The sequence below is a fragment of the Anolis carolinensis genome, unplaced genomic scaffold (genome assembly GCF_035594765.1).
Source record: "Anolis carolinensis isolate JA03-04 unplaced genomic scaffold, rAnoCar3.1.pri scaffold_11, whole genome shotgun sequence".
In the NCBI taxonomy this organism is placed as follows: domain Eukaryota; kingdom Metazoa; phylum Chordata; class Lepidosauria; order Squamata; family Dactyloidae; genus Anolis; species Anolis carolinensis.
Window position 1 is genome coordinate 1,530,963 of NW_026943822.1, and position 15,177 is coordinate 1,546,139.

Sequence of the window (15,177 nt, forward strand, 5' to 3'; positions counted from 1 at the left end):
GTCTCCTTCTTCAGGGTCCCATTCGTGAGCCAGAGCCAGGTCTTCTATTATTATTATTATTATTATTATTATTATTTGTCCTGATGTCTTGCTCCTGGGTTGCAAGGATCAGGCCTTCTGTCTCCTTCTTCAGGGTCCCATTCGTGAGCCAGAGCCAGGTCTTCTCCTTGTCAGCTTTTCCTTCAATTTTGTCAAGGAACTTTCCATGCAATGTTTTGTTGTGCCAGCTGTCAACTCTAGTTTGTAGTGCGGTTTTCTTGTACTGGTTTTTTGTCTGCTGTGCTTTGAGGAGTTTCTGATTGTTGACTTCAATCAAAGCAGGTTCTTCACTTTGCTTTACATCTTCTGCCAGGGCATGTTCTTCTTCTTTGACTGCTTGTTTGACTTGTAAGAGTCCTCTGCCCCCTGATCTTCTATTATTATTATTATTATTATTATTATTATTATTATTATTATTATTATTATTATTATTATTATTAGGCCCCTGGTGGCACAGTGTGTTAAAGCTCTTTATTAATTAATGATGCGGTCAGAAGTTGGGAGCTGTAAGTTCCAATTGATTAAATAGTTGTGAGGATTTCTTAGGGAGAAAAGTTGATCCGTTGGTAATAGTGTTCAGAGCTGGGTTGAATGAGAATCTGTAACTTCTTAAAATTGATTCAATTAGAGTGATAATTTGTCGATATAAAATTCAGTTGCAGGGTAATCAGGGATGATAGAGCAACTGCTTATAATTAATTGAGTGAAAAGAATAGTTGATAGGTGGATAGATTAATTTACAGTGATTTGATTACTAAGATCGATATTTGCCAAATTTCTCACGTTTTGTACTTGTTTAGGATTCTTTCAGCAGCGGTCTGTATTATGCAGTTACTTGCTCTCCTCCGGCTACAGTGTTATTCTTGCTCCGTTCTTACTTTGCCAGTTTATGCAGCTTTCAGTCGCCCAGAGAGCTATCAATGCCTTAAAGCTTTCCCAGTTGTTGTTGTTGTTATAAGAGAGAAGATAGGAAAGCTGTGGAGGAAAACACACAACTCTTTGTTTGTTATAAGAATTTAATTTAACACACTTGAGAGCTATAGTCATTTAAAAAAAATAGAAACCAAAATGACAGCCATAGTCTTGTAAGTAACTCGGTGCCAAAAGGGGAGGCGTTTGCGTTCCCGTTCTGTCTTTGCCTGGAGACATTTCATATCTGATACATCAAACAGACGTTGGAAATTATAGGCAACCCAGAAACCGGGACATTTGGAGCATTCCGTGGCTTGTTTTGGAGCCTCGGCGAAGGAATACATGTGATAACAAACCCAAAGTATGCAATCTTCATTTCCCAAAATAGAGCCAGACCAATGTATATTAGGGAGAGAAAGGAAATCCGGCTCAATGGTGGTGTTAATATGGAAAGGCAGACGTTTTTCCTGAGTCAAGAGAGGAAAGGAGAAGACCTTGGGCCTCTTGTTTGGCTGAAGGACGGTGTTGAGGAGAGACCCTCAAAGGTCCCATTAAAAGGAATGAATTTGGTTCTGAGACCCAAAACCATGAATGGTGCTGGGTTGCAACTCCCATCAGTCCTGGCCAGTTGTAACGGGTCTGGCGAGCGGATCTGTTCAACCTGTTTTATAGCGGAGCAAAGCCATGGCTGCAATCCTTGCACAGAGATGCTAAATAAAGGGACAAGGCAATGCATCCTCAAGGCAAAGGCTCTCTCTAGGTGCATCCACATGGAATTAATGCGGTTTGGCACCACGTTAGCTGCCATGGCCCAATACTATGAAATTCTGGGAGTTAGCACCATGGCAGACCTTACAAAACTATAAGAAAAAATGGGTTCCCAAGAGCTTGAACTAACAAGTACCCACTATTGGAAAAATAACAATGTATTAGATGTCATTACACATTGTATTATGTACAATAAATGCATATAAATCTATATATATAAAAAAGTGATGGCATCACGGCAGCGGACAAAACAACAAAAGTAAACACCCCACAACCTTGAAAATTGACAGCACAACCCCTCATCCATGCCTCTAGGTTGATACAACAAAAAGAAAAGAAAAATAGTCCTAATTAGAGGGAGAGGAATAATTGTTTTTATCCAATTGCTGCCAGTTAGAAGGCTAAGCTCCGCTCACTTGGTTTCCTAGCAACCCACTCAGCCCAAGGGACCCTTTACCTTAACTACCACCAATTCCTCAATACTTTATTTCCCATACCACCATACTTCGCCACAGCAACGCGTGGCCGGGCACAGCTAGTGTCAGATAAATCGTCACAGTATGATGAATGGTAGTTGCATTCACAATGGAGTAAACTTTCTTGTTTATTTTCTTGATTCTTCATAAAAGATGAGTAGACCCCTGATCCACAACCGGTTTCGACTAGTCATCACACTGTGAATGCAACAGTTTGTGATTTGTAACAATCTATTGTACTTAATACAATGTTTAATGACATCTAATACATTGTTATTACAGTAGAGTCTCACTTATCCAAGCTAAACAGGCCGGCAGAACATTGGATAAGCGAAAATGTTGGATAATAAGGAGGGATTAAGGAAAAGCCTATTAAACATTTACAAATTAAGCACCAAAACATCATGCTTTACAACAAATGGATAGAAAAAGCAGTTCAGTACATGATAACGTTATGTAATACAGTAGAGTCTCACTTATCCAACATAAATGGGCCGGCAGAATGTTGGATAAGCGAATATGTTGGATAATAAGGAGGGATAAAGGAAAAGCCTATTAAATATCAAATTAGGTTATGATTTTACAAATTAAGCACCAAAACATCATGTAATATAACAAATTTGACAGAAAAAGTAGTTCAATACGCAGTAATGCTATGTAGTAATTACTGTATTTACAAATTTAGCATCAAAATATCATGATGTATTGAAAACATTGACTACAAAAATGCGTTGGATAATCCAGAATGTTGGATAAGCGAATGTTGGATAAGTGAGACTCTACTGTAATTACTGTGTTTATGAATTTAGCACCAAAATTTCGCAAGTTATTGAAAAATTGACTACAAAAACATTGACTACTAAAAGGCAAAGTGTGTTGGATAATACAGAACCTTGGATAAACAGGACTCTACTGTATTCTATTAGTGGGTACTGGTTAGTTCAAGACCTTACAAAACGACAATTCTTGTGAAACCATAGCACTGAATCGTGGTGGAAGGCTCTATGCTAACGGATGGAGGGGATGATGGGAGTTGCAGTTCGACAACCGCCGGAGGCCCACCGGACAAGTGGAGTTTTCGAGTGGGGAGGTTTCATCTGAGGTGGTTTGACAACGAAAAAAGACCCATGCAATGAAACGTACACCGTTTGGAATGCTAGATGTTCAGTGGTATAAAATATTTCCAAAAATAACGTTTACAAACAACAAAAACAACAGCAGTCCAAAGAGTTTTGTGCTGGCCCGCCAACACCAAGAGAGAGACCTGAATGGAGCCAAATGCGGGATAGCACCAGAGAGCCTTTTGCGGCAGTTTCGGGGCCAAAGCCTCGTTCCCCGGATTCAAGGCATTCAAGGTGGCCCAGGAGAGAGCCAAGGGCCGGATGGGGAGGTGGGGCCTGCAAAAAAGGAAAGTGGTGAGGGGGGCCTGGACCTCAGGCGTCTCGTATCTTCACTTCCGGGAGGCGCGCTGCTCCCCGCGGCTTTGGTTGGTGGCCCGTTGGCAGGACTGGCAGCACTGGGCGCGGACGGTGGGCAAGGGGCACCTCCCCAGGAGACGCAGGGTCTGGCAGAAGCCCAAGGAGAGCCGGTCACGCTCGCAGGAGGCACCTGGGCAAGGAGAGAGAGAGAGAGAGAGAGAGAGAGGACAAGGCAGGGCTCGTTCGGCTGGGATTCTCTGTTCAGTCTATGGACAAAGAAGGCTACGTATCTACCCCAGAGTTCCTCAAACTTCTTAAGTGGAGGGTCGATTCACGATCCCTCAGACCATTGGGAGGCTGGACTAGGATGAAATAGTTCAAAATTAGGATTGATGTTGTGTGCCTTCAAATCATTTCACACTGTCATGATCTCCAATCTTTGACACGGTCAGCTGACAAAGAACAGATGCCAGCCATAAAACCTCAATTACCCTCTGGTATGTGAGAGCCCCTATATAAATGGGCCAAAGAGAAGGTTCTGGTATTCGGTACAATAAAACCTGTTGGAATCTACCAGTGTCTGTCTTGGTGCTTTTTCTGATGGAAGACTGACCCACAGCACAACTGGGAGAAGAGAACCTGACACAGACTTAGGTCAACCCTAAGTCTGAAGTTTAGGGCAGGGGCCAGGTCAATGACCTTGGAGGGCTGCATCCAGCCCATGGGCCTCAGTTTGGGGACCCCTGATCTAGACCATCTAGATGGTCTCATAAAACCATAGGTGATTAAAGGGACCCTCAAGGGCCAGCTAGATGACCTCATAAGGCCATCAGAAGACCATAGATAAGGGGTGCTCAAAGACCATCTAGATGATCTCAAAAGGCCATCAGAAGAGCATAAGTAAGGAAAGGGACCCTCAAAAACCATCTAGATGATCTCATAAGGCCACCAGAAGACCGTAGATAAGGAAAGGGACCTCAAAGACCACCTAGATGGTTTCATAAGACCATAGGTAAGGAAAGGCACCCTCAAAGGCCATCTAGACGGTCTCATATGACTATAGGTAAGGAAAGTGACCTCCAAAAGCCATCGAAATGATCTCATGAGGCCACAGCTAAGCAAAGAGACCTTCAAAGACAATCTAGATGATCTCACAAGACCATAGGTAAGCAAAGAGACCTCCAAAGACCAGGTAGACTTAGGTCAACCCTAAGTCTAAAGTTTAGGACGGGGGCCGGGTAAATGACCTTGGAGGGCTGTATCTGGCCCCCGGGCCTTAGTTTGGGGACCCCTGATCTACCTCATAGATCTCATAAGACTGGGATTTTGCACCATTTTTGCCCCAATGAACCCCCCAGAGAGGCCTGGAGGAGGCCAGCCTTGGGGTCCAGGTGACTCCATTCAAGAAACAACCCCACGGCCTCTGCTCCACTCACTCGGCTCGCTGAGGCCGCAGTCCTGTAGGCCGCACTTCTGGATGTTCTCTGGCCACTGTTGGTGGCCGCAGCGGCTCCGGTCCTCTTCCGCCTCCCCCGTCTTGGTGTTCACGCACTTCACTTGCCTCCGCTGGATGCCCCCGCCACACGAGACCGAGCACTGCAAGGCAGGGTGGGAACTGAGCCCCCAAGACTGGCTTCCGTGGGTCACGGATCTCCCAAAGATCACCGTCCATCGGTCCAGTGTTAGGTATTTTTTACTTTAACGTTCTGTCTGCTAGCACTGGTTATCTTATGCCCCTTCCACACAGCTGTATAAGATCTACATTGAACTGGATTATATGGCAGTGTGGACTCAGATAATCCAGTTCAAAGCAGATACTGGGTCGGGCTTTGACACAGAAAGTTAAACCACCAACTGCAGTAAATCTTGTCAATCAAGAGGTTGACAGTTTGAGGCCTGGGTCAGGGTGAGCTCCTGGCCTTTAGCTCAGCTTCCGCCTACCTAGCGGTTTGAAAGCAAAATGTGAGTAGATAAATAGGTAAAGGTAAAGGTTTCCCCTGACATTAAGTCCAGTCGTATCTGACTCTGGGGGTTGGTGCTCATCTCCATTTCTAAGCCGAAGAGCCGGCGTTGTCCATAGACACCTCCAGGTCATGTGGCCAGCATGACTGCATGGAGCGCTGGAGCGGTACCTATTGATCTACTCACATGTGCATGTTTTCGAACTCCTAGGTTGGCAGGAGAGTAGATAAATAAGTACCGCTTAAAAGCTGGGAGGAAGGCATTCATAAGGAAATGCCAGAAAAATGTCGGAAATTCGATCAAGGAGGAAGTTTACGAACAAAGCTCTTCTGCAGGGAGATGGAGTAACAGCACACACACACACACACACACACACACCGGAACCGAGCACAAGCCTTCAAGATACCGAAGATGGGAAAAGCCTATATATACCTCCGTCTATGTACAATTGTCTGTCTTGTCTGTGTATAAATGGCATTGAATGTTTTCTGCATATGTATGTTCTGTGATCTGCTCCGAGTCCCCTTCGGGGTGAGAAGGGCGGAATATAAATGCTGTAAGTAAGTAAATAAATATTGTGGATTATCTGCCTTGATATTCTGGGTTATATGGCTATGTGGAAGGACCCTTAGTAACTCTGGAGTTTACCTGATTTGAGCAGCAGAAGTCTCAAAATCAGGAAGGCTTTGACATGAACATGAACAAAACATGAACACTCTGCACAAAACACAACCTCTCTTTCTTTCCACTCGCAAGCAATTCAATGGTTACAATTGATTGTGAATATTTTGGACTTGTATACAAATCCTAACAGAACCCACAAACCACCCAGATTCCCTCTTATTGAGGGTTCAAGGCTGGCTTACCTGACCCCAGGGCCCCACTGTCCACCTGGCGCAGGGCTGGCCGTGGCACGGCCTGGTGGTGTTGGGCCGGAGGGCTTCGTCACACCTCCCGAACTCGGGGCAGGTGACCAGGCGCTCCTGCTCTCCGCCTCCGCACAGCTCAGAGCACTGGGTGGGAAAGAGACCATTAGCGGGAAAGACGGCACTTTGAGAGGTACTGGGAGGGCACCCCGAAGCAGAACGGAGATCAGGATTAGCACCCAGGATGGCACCTTCGGACTCAACATCGGAGCGGACCCCTCTGTAATGTTGGTGCTGTGAGGATTTGTAAAAGGGCACCATGATAGAATGGGTTGACTGGAAAGGCATGTGTCGGCAGCTGATTGGCTGAGCCAGCCAGGAGCCAGAATTCCAATTGGCTGCTGTCTCCAGCTTGCTGCTGAGACAAATGGCTTTAACTGCCACTTTCACCTCAAAGAAGGAAGAGAGCGCTGACTGAAAATGCTCAGGGAGGAAATGGCTGCCAACTCTCCGAAACCTGATTATTTATAATGAAATGAGGCATTTTATTATTATTATTATTATTATTATTATTATTATTATTATTATTATTATTATTATGACACAGCAAATGAAATCGATATCCTGGATTTCGTATCACAAAATCACAAGTCAAACACTTCCCAAGTGTCTAGGACTGTGTGATGTATTTTCGGATGATGTGTGCAGACCCCAGCAGGGTGGCCTTTTGCAGTTGGCAGATCGTAATTTTGTCAATGTCTATTGTTTCCAAACGCCGGCTAAATTATTATTATTATTATTATTATTATTATTATTATTATTATTATTATTATTATTATTAGAAACACAACAAGATGAGTCCACAGCAGACACTCTGCTGGCTGTTGTATTGGATCCCACACCGGTCCCTTCCCAAGTGTCTAGGACTGTGTGACGTATTGGTGAATAATGTGTGCAGATCCCAGTAAGGTGGCCTTTTGCAGATGATAGGTGGGGATTTTGTCAGCGCCGATTGTGTTCAAGGGCAGGCCAAGGTTTTGAGGCACTGCACCGATCACCACTGGGACCACCTTGACTGGATTTGCAAGAGTCTTTGCAATTCGATCTTTAAATCCTCATATTGTGCCAGCTTTTCCAGTTGTTTCTCTTCAATCCTGCCGTCCCCTGGGATTGCAACATCGACAATCCATACTTTTGCTTTTAACACAATTGTAAGGTCAGGAGTCTTGTGCTCCAAAACCCTGTCTGAATTCAGAAGTCCCAGAGTAGCTTGACATGTTCATTCTCTGTAACATCATCATCAACATCATCATCATCATCATCAAATTATAGATTAGGTCCTTCAAAGAGGACCTCCTGAAGCTGCTTCCCCTTAGGCTTTGGCTCTAGCTCAGCACTAAGGAAATGACACTAATGTTGACAAGGTCATTTAGCCACTAAAAAGATGAGCATTCGATTTGATCTGGATCTGGAAAACAGAAAATGTTGATGCCGCTCCCGCCCTTCCCAGCGCCCCACTCACCTCTCTCCAGGCGGACGTGTACCATCCGAGGCAGGGGTCCGTGTGGCAGGGCATGCGCGTGGGGGGCTTGGCGGGGAGGGCCTGGCAGTGGAAGGGGCGCAGAGGCCGCTGGTCCCGGGTGTCCACGCACTGGGCGTCCCGGACCTTCACTCCGCCTCCGCAGGCCTTGGAGCACTGAGGGGTCCATAAAGGTCATTTAGACAAACCCTTTACTGCAGACATGGGGCAACTTCAGCCCTCCCTCTTGGACTTCAACTCCCACAATTCCCAACAGCCGGTAGGGGGGACTGCAACTCCTTCTAGGCTGGCTAGCAAAGGGTGAGAGGGAACACTGGGAGATGCAGTATGAGAACCTTGGGGGTGCTTCCTTATGATGCCACGGGTGGCATTGGGGCCGGCCTGTGGCGCAGGCTGGTAAAGCGGCCTGCTGCAATAAATCACTCTGACCCCGTGGCGGGGTGAGCACCCGTCAATAAAAAATAAAAAATAGCCCCTGCTCGTTGCTGACCTAGCAACCCGAAAGATAGTCGCATCTATCAAGTAGGAGATAAGGTACCACTTATAAAAAAAAGTGGGGAGGCAAATTTAACTATTTTACAACGTTGGAATAAGGAAGTGCCATCAGAGTGGATGATGAAGCAGCTGCTCCCCCCTGTGGCCAGAATCGAACATCCCCTCAGGAGAAGGTTAAATTGCCTCTGCGTCTGTCTCTGTCTCGGTTCTATGTGTATATGGGCATTGAATGTTTGCCTATATGTATATAATGTGATCCGCTCTGAGTCCCCTTCGGGGTGAGAAAGAAGGGCGGAATATAAATACTGTAAATCAATCAATCAATCAATTGTCCTACCTTGCTCCAGTTTCCTACTCTCCAGGTGGAGCAGGGCCTCAGGTAGCACCTCCGGGCCGGAACGGGCCTCCTGGCCGCGCTGCAGTCCTCCTCTTTCCCGGCGCTGCAGCGCACGGTCCTCCACATGGCCCCCAGGCCGCAGGTGGTGGAGCACTACGGCCAAGAGGAGTTGGAATTCAGCCCCACTGCCCAAGTCTCACGTCCTCAGCGAGGAAGAAACTACTTGGCTGAGAATAGGATGAGGGTTTCTCAGTTTCTACTCTCATTCTAATAGGAGCCTCTGGTGGCCTAGAGGATAAAAGCCTCATGACTTGAAGGTTGGGTTGCTGACCTGAAGGCTGCCAGGTTCGAATCCCACCCAGCGAGAGCGCAGATGAGCTCCCTCTGTCAGCTCCAGCTCCATGCGGGGACATGAGAGAAGCCTCCCACAAAACATCAAAACATCCGGGCAATGTCCCCTGGGCAACGTCCCTGCAGACGGCCAATTCTCTCACTCCAGAAGCGACTCCGGTTGCTCCTGACACACACACAAAAATTCTAATTGGTTGTGTAGAATGAATATTTTTCTACTGCAAGCATTTACTTCTGACTTTAGCTTTTTACATCTGAGTGTATGCTGTGTGTTTGGAGATCTCTCTCCGCTTATGTGTCAGGAGAGATGTAATGATTGGTGTTTTATCCCTCTCTTGAAACCTTAGAAGAGATGGGTGTTAAGAATAGCTCAGACCCAGTTATTTAACTATTAAGAAACTCAGTTCTTATTTTTCTTGTAAATAAACCGGGCTGTGATGCAGTGGGTTAGTAGCCAGTTGCAATGAATCACTATTGAGTTTGAATCCAGCCCGGATTGGATTAAGCCCCCGACCATTAATAGCCTAGCTTGCTGTTGGCCTATGCAGCTCGAAAGACAGTTGCATCTGAGTAGAAAACTGAGGTACCACTCTACAAAATTATTACCAAAAGAGTTAGGAATCTGATTGTTGGGTTATTTGGGGTGCTGATTCAGAAAATTGCATTGGATAGACCACATCGGCTCTAGCTTCTGATACAGAACATATGCCATCCAGTAGTCACCATCTGCTCGCCCATAGAAAACCACATTTAATAATATAGAGCTGATGTGTTCTATCCAATGCAATGGTCAGCTCTGCAAAAAAGAGTGGAAACAAAATAAAATAAAGAGGAAGGAGATCTGCAGACCAGATTTTCATTCTCGTGGCTGCGGCCCACAGGTTGAGAATCATAGAGTTGGAAGAGACCTCATGGGCCATTCAATCCAACTCCCTGTCAAAAAGCAGGAAAATCACATTCAAAGGCAACCCTTGTAGGGGTCTACAACAGGCATGGGCCAACTCCGGCCCTCCAGATGTTTTGGACTTCAGCTCCCAAAAGGGCTGTTAGGAATTGTGGGAGTTGGAGTCCAAAACACCTGGAGGACTGAAGTTTGCCCATACCTGGTGGATGGTGCTCCTAGAAAGAAGCGAGGGCCCAGTTTTCTCCGTCTTCCTCCACCAACCCCACCCCTCTGACCCCAGAGCTGGCCATGATCTTGTGCTGGATCCCAAGGGGATGCTGGGAAGAGACAAGGACGAGGGTGGCCCTGGTTCCCGCCACAGAACTTGCCTCGCTCCAGTTCCCGGCTTCCCAGCTGGCGTTGAAGGCACCTGCCGCGAGAGAAGGCGGTTCCGACGAAGACGCCACTGGCTTTGCCGACGTGAGGTTGGGCTCAAGACCCGCGAAGGCCCAGTCGAGCCCGTTGGGTGCGCTTTCGTTCCTGCCGCCGAGGCTCTTGTTTCCCAAGCCCGCCTGCATCTCGCTGGGTTCCTTCCATCTCGGTGCAGCTGGCCTGGAAAGCAGAGGGCCGGGCGAAGCAGAGCCCTGAGCCACTGACGTTGGCGTAAGAGTTGGACTGTGGGACGGAAGCGGCTCTCTCGGGGTCCCAGGTGGGCCGGGATGGTCGGAAAGGGCAGGGGTCGTTCCTGCAAAATGCACGGCCTGGGAGGAGAGCGGGGAAGACCCCCGACTCGTCCTTGGAGCTCCGGTTGTGACCGAACTGAACTGAGGAGTGGCTGGATTGTCCCCATGTTCAGTTGAAACCTCGGCGGCAGTGCTTGCCTCCCCGGTGCCGCTCTCCGTCATCGTCCACAAGCCATTGGGAAACGCTGAGCTTCCGGGATCTTCCATCCTGCTTTCGGGAAGCTGTGTCATCCTGGATTCATCGCTATTATATTCTTTGCTCAAAGGCAAACTGGGATTCATCTCAGCCAAGGAAGGAAGGGAGGTTGGAGACATCTTGTCCTCTTCGGAAAGGTCTCCCGGGGTCTCTTGGGTGGAGGAACGGTCACTGTTTCTGGCAGGGAAATTCCTTATTGTTGTTGATGTGGGCGGATGAGGGCCTTCTCTTTGCTCTGGAATGGGGGGTCTGGTGGAGGTGTCAGCATTGATGTTGCTCCCCTCAACCGTGACAGCTTCTTGCTTGTTCTTTTGCTCGGGAGCTTCTGTTGGCGAGCTTCTGCTTCCCATTCCAACTTCTGGCTTCATGGTTGGGAAATAAGTGGGGGTGGGCCCCATTTCTGGAGAATCCTCCTTTGCATTGCTCACTGTCTTGACCTCCATGTCTGGGACGGTCTCTGTTTTCCTACTGTAATCTTCCCCGGCTGAGTCATAAGAGAGGTCTTCGTGGAAATTGATGAAATTATAGTCGTAGTAGAAGTCATCCACAAAGACGTTCCCCTTTGGACTGCCGTCGGGAGACGAAAAGTCCTCCTCGGTGATGACGTTGAGGTCTTCGGACCTGGGCGAGGAAGGGCTGAACCTGTGCATCGGGCCCTCGGGGATGAAGTTGATCTCGTTGGAGGAGCCGCTCCCGGACCAGTCTGGAACGGTGCTTTCCGCCTTATTATTATTATTACTATTTCGGCACGGCGGCTTCACGCAGGACGTTTCGGAGGCCGGCCTTTGCAAGGGGTCGCAGCCGGCCCTGGCGTCACGGGGGCAGAAGACGGGGCGCCTCTGGGCTCCACTTCCGCAGGTCACCGAACACTAGAATAATAATAATAACTTTATTTTTATACTCCGCCTCTATCTCCCCAAAGGGGACTCAGGGCAGCTTATATGGGGCCAAGCCCGAATAAAAACAATTGCAATATAAAACACAACAATAGACAAAAGACATGCACAGTTATAAAAATGTAAACATTAGCCAATAAAAACAAATGACAAGAACTAATAAAAACATGGATTAAAACGGAGAGGTTGTAAAAGTAGACTGGGTAAGGTGCACCATATAAATATTGTAAACACAAGGTGACTGGTAAAGTACTGCAAATTCTTGGAAGTGCAAATTGCACTTCCAAGTGCAAGTTTTATTGTTATTATTATTATTATTATTATTATTATTAATAATAATAATAATAATAATAAAACTTTATTAGAAAGGCAAGAGGAAGCGTAGCCACAAAGACCCTGAAAAATCATGCGAGGGCTTATTTTGGGGGTAGGTCTTATTTTTCCAAATTGGGATCCAAATATTTAATTGGTTTTTAATTTTTGCTTTTTGTTAGCCACCTTGAGTCCCTATAGAGAAAAAGGCAGGATAAAAATATAACAACAACAATAACAACAACAACTTGTAACCCTTTTGGTGCTAATGAGAGGGATCCCTGGTCAAAAAAAGGTAGAAGAACTTTCCCCAAACTGACAATGAAGAATTATTATTATTATTATTATTATTATTATTATTATTATTATTATTATAGTAGAGTCTCACTTATCCAACACTCACTTATCCAACGTTCTGGATTATCCAACGCATTTTTGTAGTCAATGTTTTCAATACATTGTGATATTTTGGTGCTAAATTCGTAAATACAGTAATTACTACATAGCATTACTGCGTATTGAACGGGCCGGCAGAATGTTGGATAAGTGAATATGTTTGATAATAAGGAGGCATTAAGGAAAAGCCTATTAAACATCAAATTAGGTTATGATTTTACAAATTAAGCACCAAAACATCATGTTAAACAACAAATTTGACAGAAAAAGTAGTTCAATACGCAGTAATGCTATGTAGTAATTACTGTATTTATGAATTTAGCACCAAAATATCATGATGTATTGAAAACATTGACTACAAAAATGCGTTGGATAATCCAGAACGTTGGATAAGTGAGTGTTGGATAAGTGAGACTCTACTGTAATAACAATATCCCCTTTTCCTCCAGTAAACAAGACTCAAAGCACCTCACAGCACTAAAAACAATAAAATCACAATTTAAAATCTATAACATATAAACATTACAATACAATTCTTAGATTTTGCCTCTGACATGTAGCTAACAGTCCCTGGTCTTCCTTGGCAGTTCCCCATCCAAGTCCTAACCAGGGCTGACCCTGCTTAGCTTCTAAAATCAGAGAGATCGGATGCCTTGAGGATATTTGAATGCCCGTGTTTCTTTGTTTTAATAACATGTCTTAAATTGTGCTCTCCTCGGGTTCCAATTGCCTCTGTTTTTACTTGAATTAAATTGCTCTTCGTTGCCCTGAGCGTCTCTTTCTATAACTAAATAACAAGTCTGATGCCCGGAGGCTTCCAAGGCCATCCATATGTTTGGTTTTTTTCCAACCGCAACAGGGAGGAGAGAGATTCCTCGTGGAGGCAGGAACGCAAGACTGGGGTTTGCCAACAAAGCACGACGGAGACCGTCTCTTGCGAAGAAAGGATATAAGGCGCTCGCTGGCCTTTCTGCAGCCGCAAAAACAACCCCCTGATCCCACAAGTGCATTCCACAGACCCACGTCTGAAAACAGCCCTTGCTTTTGCTCCATAGAAATCCCACTGGGCCTGGCTTTTTCCTCCCAAAATACTCTGATTCACACAGTTTGGGCAGAGGTAGAAAATCCTGGAAAATCATGCTAGGCCGTTTGAACTGAATTAATCCCACAGCACAGAGGCACCCGAAATAACAGAAAGCAACACAACAAAACCAAAGAACAAGATAAGAAGTTCCTTTTCCAACAAGGTTTCACATTCAAGGTTTCCCACCGGAGTATCGGACAGATGGCAAGCTATTTAACCTCAGCAGATTGAAAGCCAAAACCAAGGTCACAACAACTTTTGTTACAGAACTCCAATATGCCGATGATAGCGTAGTCTGTGCGCATTCAGAAGAAGGCCTACAAGCCACTCTAAACACCTTTGCAGAAGCAAACGAGAAGCTCGGCCTCACATTGAACATCAAGAAAACCAAAGTGCTCTTTCAGCAGTCACCAGCCAATCCCTCTGAAATGTCATAAATGCAGCTTAATGGTGTCACATTAGAAAACGTTGACAATTTCCGCTACCTTGGCAGCCATCTCTCCACAAAAGTCAACATCGACACTGAAATACAGCACCTCCTGAGCTCTGCGAGTGCAGCATTTTTCCGAATGAAGCAGAGAGTGTTTGAGGATCAGGACATCCGCAGGGAAACTAAGGGGCTTGTTTATAAAGCCATTGTCCTCCCAACCCTGCTCTACGCCTGAAAAATGTGGACTGTCCACAGATGTCACACTTAACTCCTGGAACGATTCCATTAGCGCTGCCTCTGAAAAATCCTGCAAATCTCTTGGGAAGACAGGCGGACAAATGTCAGCATACTGGAAGAAGCAAAGACCACCAGCATTGAAGCGATGTTCTTATGCCATCAACTCCGCTGGACTAGCCACATTGTCCAAATGCCCGATCACCATCTCCCAAAGCAGTTACTCTACTCCCAACTCAAGAATGGAAAACAAAATGTTGGTGGACAGGAAAAGAAATTTAAAGATGGGCTTAAAGGCAACCTTAAAAACTGTGGCATAGACACTGAGAACTGGGAAGCCCTGGCCCTTGAATGTTCTAACTGGAGGTCAGCTGTGACCAGCAGTGCTGTGGAATTCAAAGAGGCACGAATGGAGGGCTTAAGGGAGAAATAAGCCAAGAGGAAGGCGCGTCAAGCCAATCCTGACCGGGACCGCTTTCTGTCTGGAAACCGATGTCTTCACTGCAGGAGAACATGCGGATCAAGGATAGGGCTCCACATCCACTTACAGACCCACCGCCAAGACACTACACCTGGAGGACCATCATCCTCGGTCTATGAGGGGTTGCCCAGGTAAGTAAGTAAGTATACTCCAGAGCAGGTACACCTCTGACTTGATAACACCACACCAACTTGGTAAAATCAGCAAGCAGTTTATTGTAGAATGTATGTAGGCAAAGCAATGAAAAATAGTAAAAAAGTATAAGTCCAAAATCCAAGATAATCCATAAACTTCAGAAGGAAACCAGGTCCATAGTACATAGGAAACCATGAAGCAAAGCACATGAAAACAAGAAACC

The 15,177-nt window shown here is 45.9% G+C and overlaps 1 protein-coding gene across 1 annotated transcript in view; it reads right to left on the reverse strand.

The window, feature by feature from the left end:
- Positions 1-1,037: 1,037 nt before the first annotated feature.
- The window catches only part of adamts7 (ADAM metallopeptidase with thrombospondin type 1 motif 7), a 68,287-nt gene continuing 54,147 nt past the window's right edge, over positions 1,038-15,177 (reverse strand). The window contains exons 19-24 of the mRNA XM_062963154.1: positions 10,437-11,855; positions 8,814-8,966; positions 7,964-8,137; positions 6,442-6,588; positions 5,050-5,209; positions 1,038-3,803 (exon numbers count right to left, since the gene is read on the reverse strand). Coding sequence (XP_062819224.1) covers positions 3,646-3,803; positions 5,050-5,209; positions 6,442-6,588; positions 7,964-8,137; positions 8,814-8,966; positions 10,437-11,855 — 2,211 coding nt within the window. The 3' untranslated portion in view covers positions 1,038-3,645. The remainder of the gene's footprint in view (positions 3,804-5,049; positions 5,210-6,441; positions 6,589-7,963; positions 8,138-8,813; positions 8,967-10,436; positions 11,856-15,177) is intronic.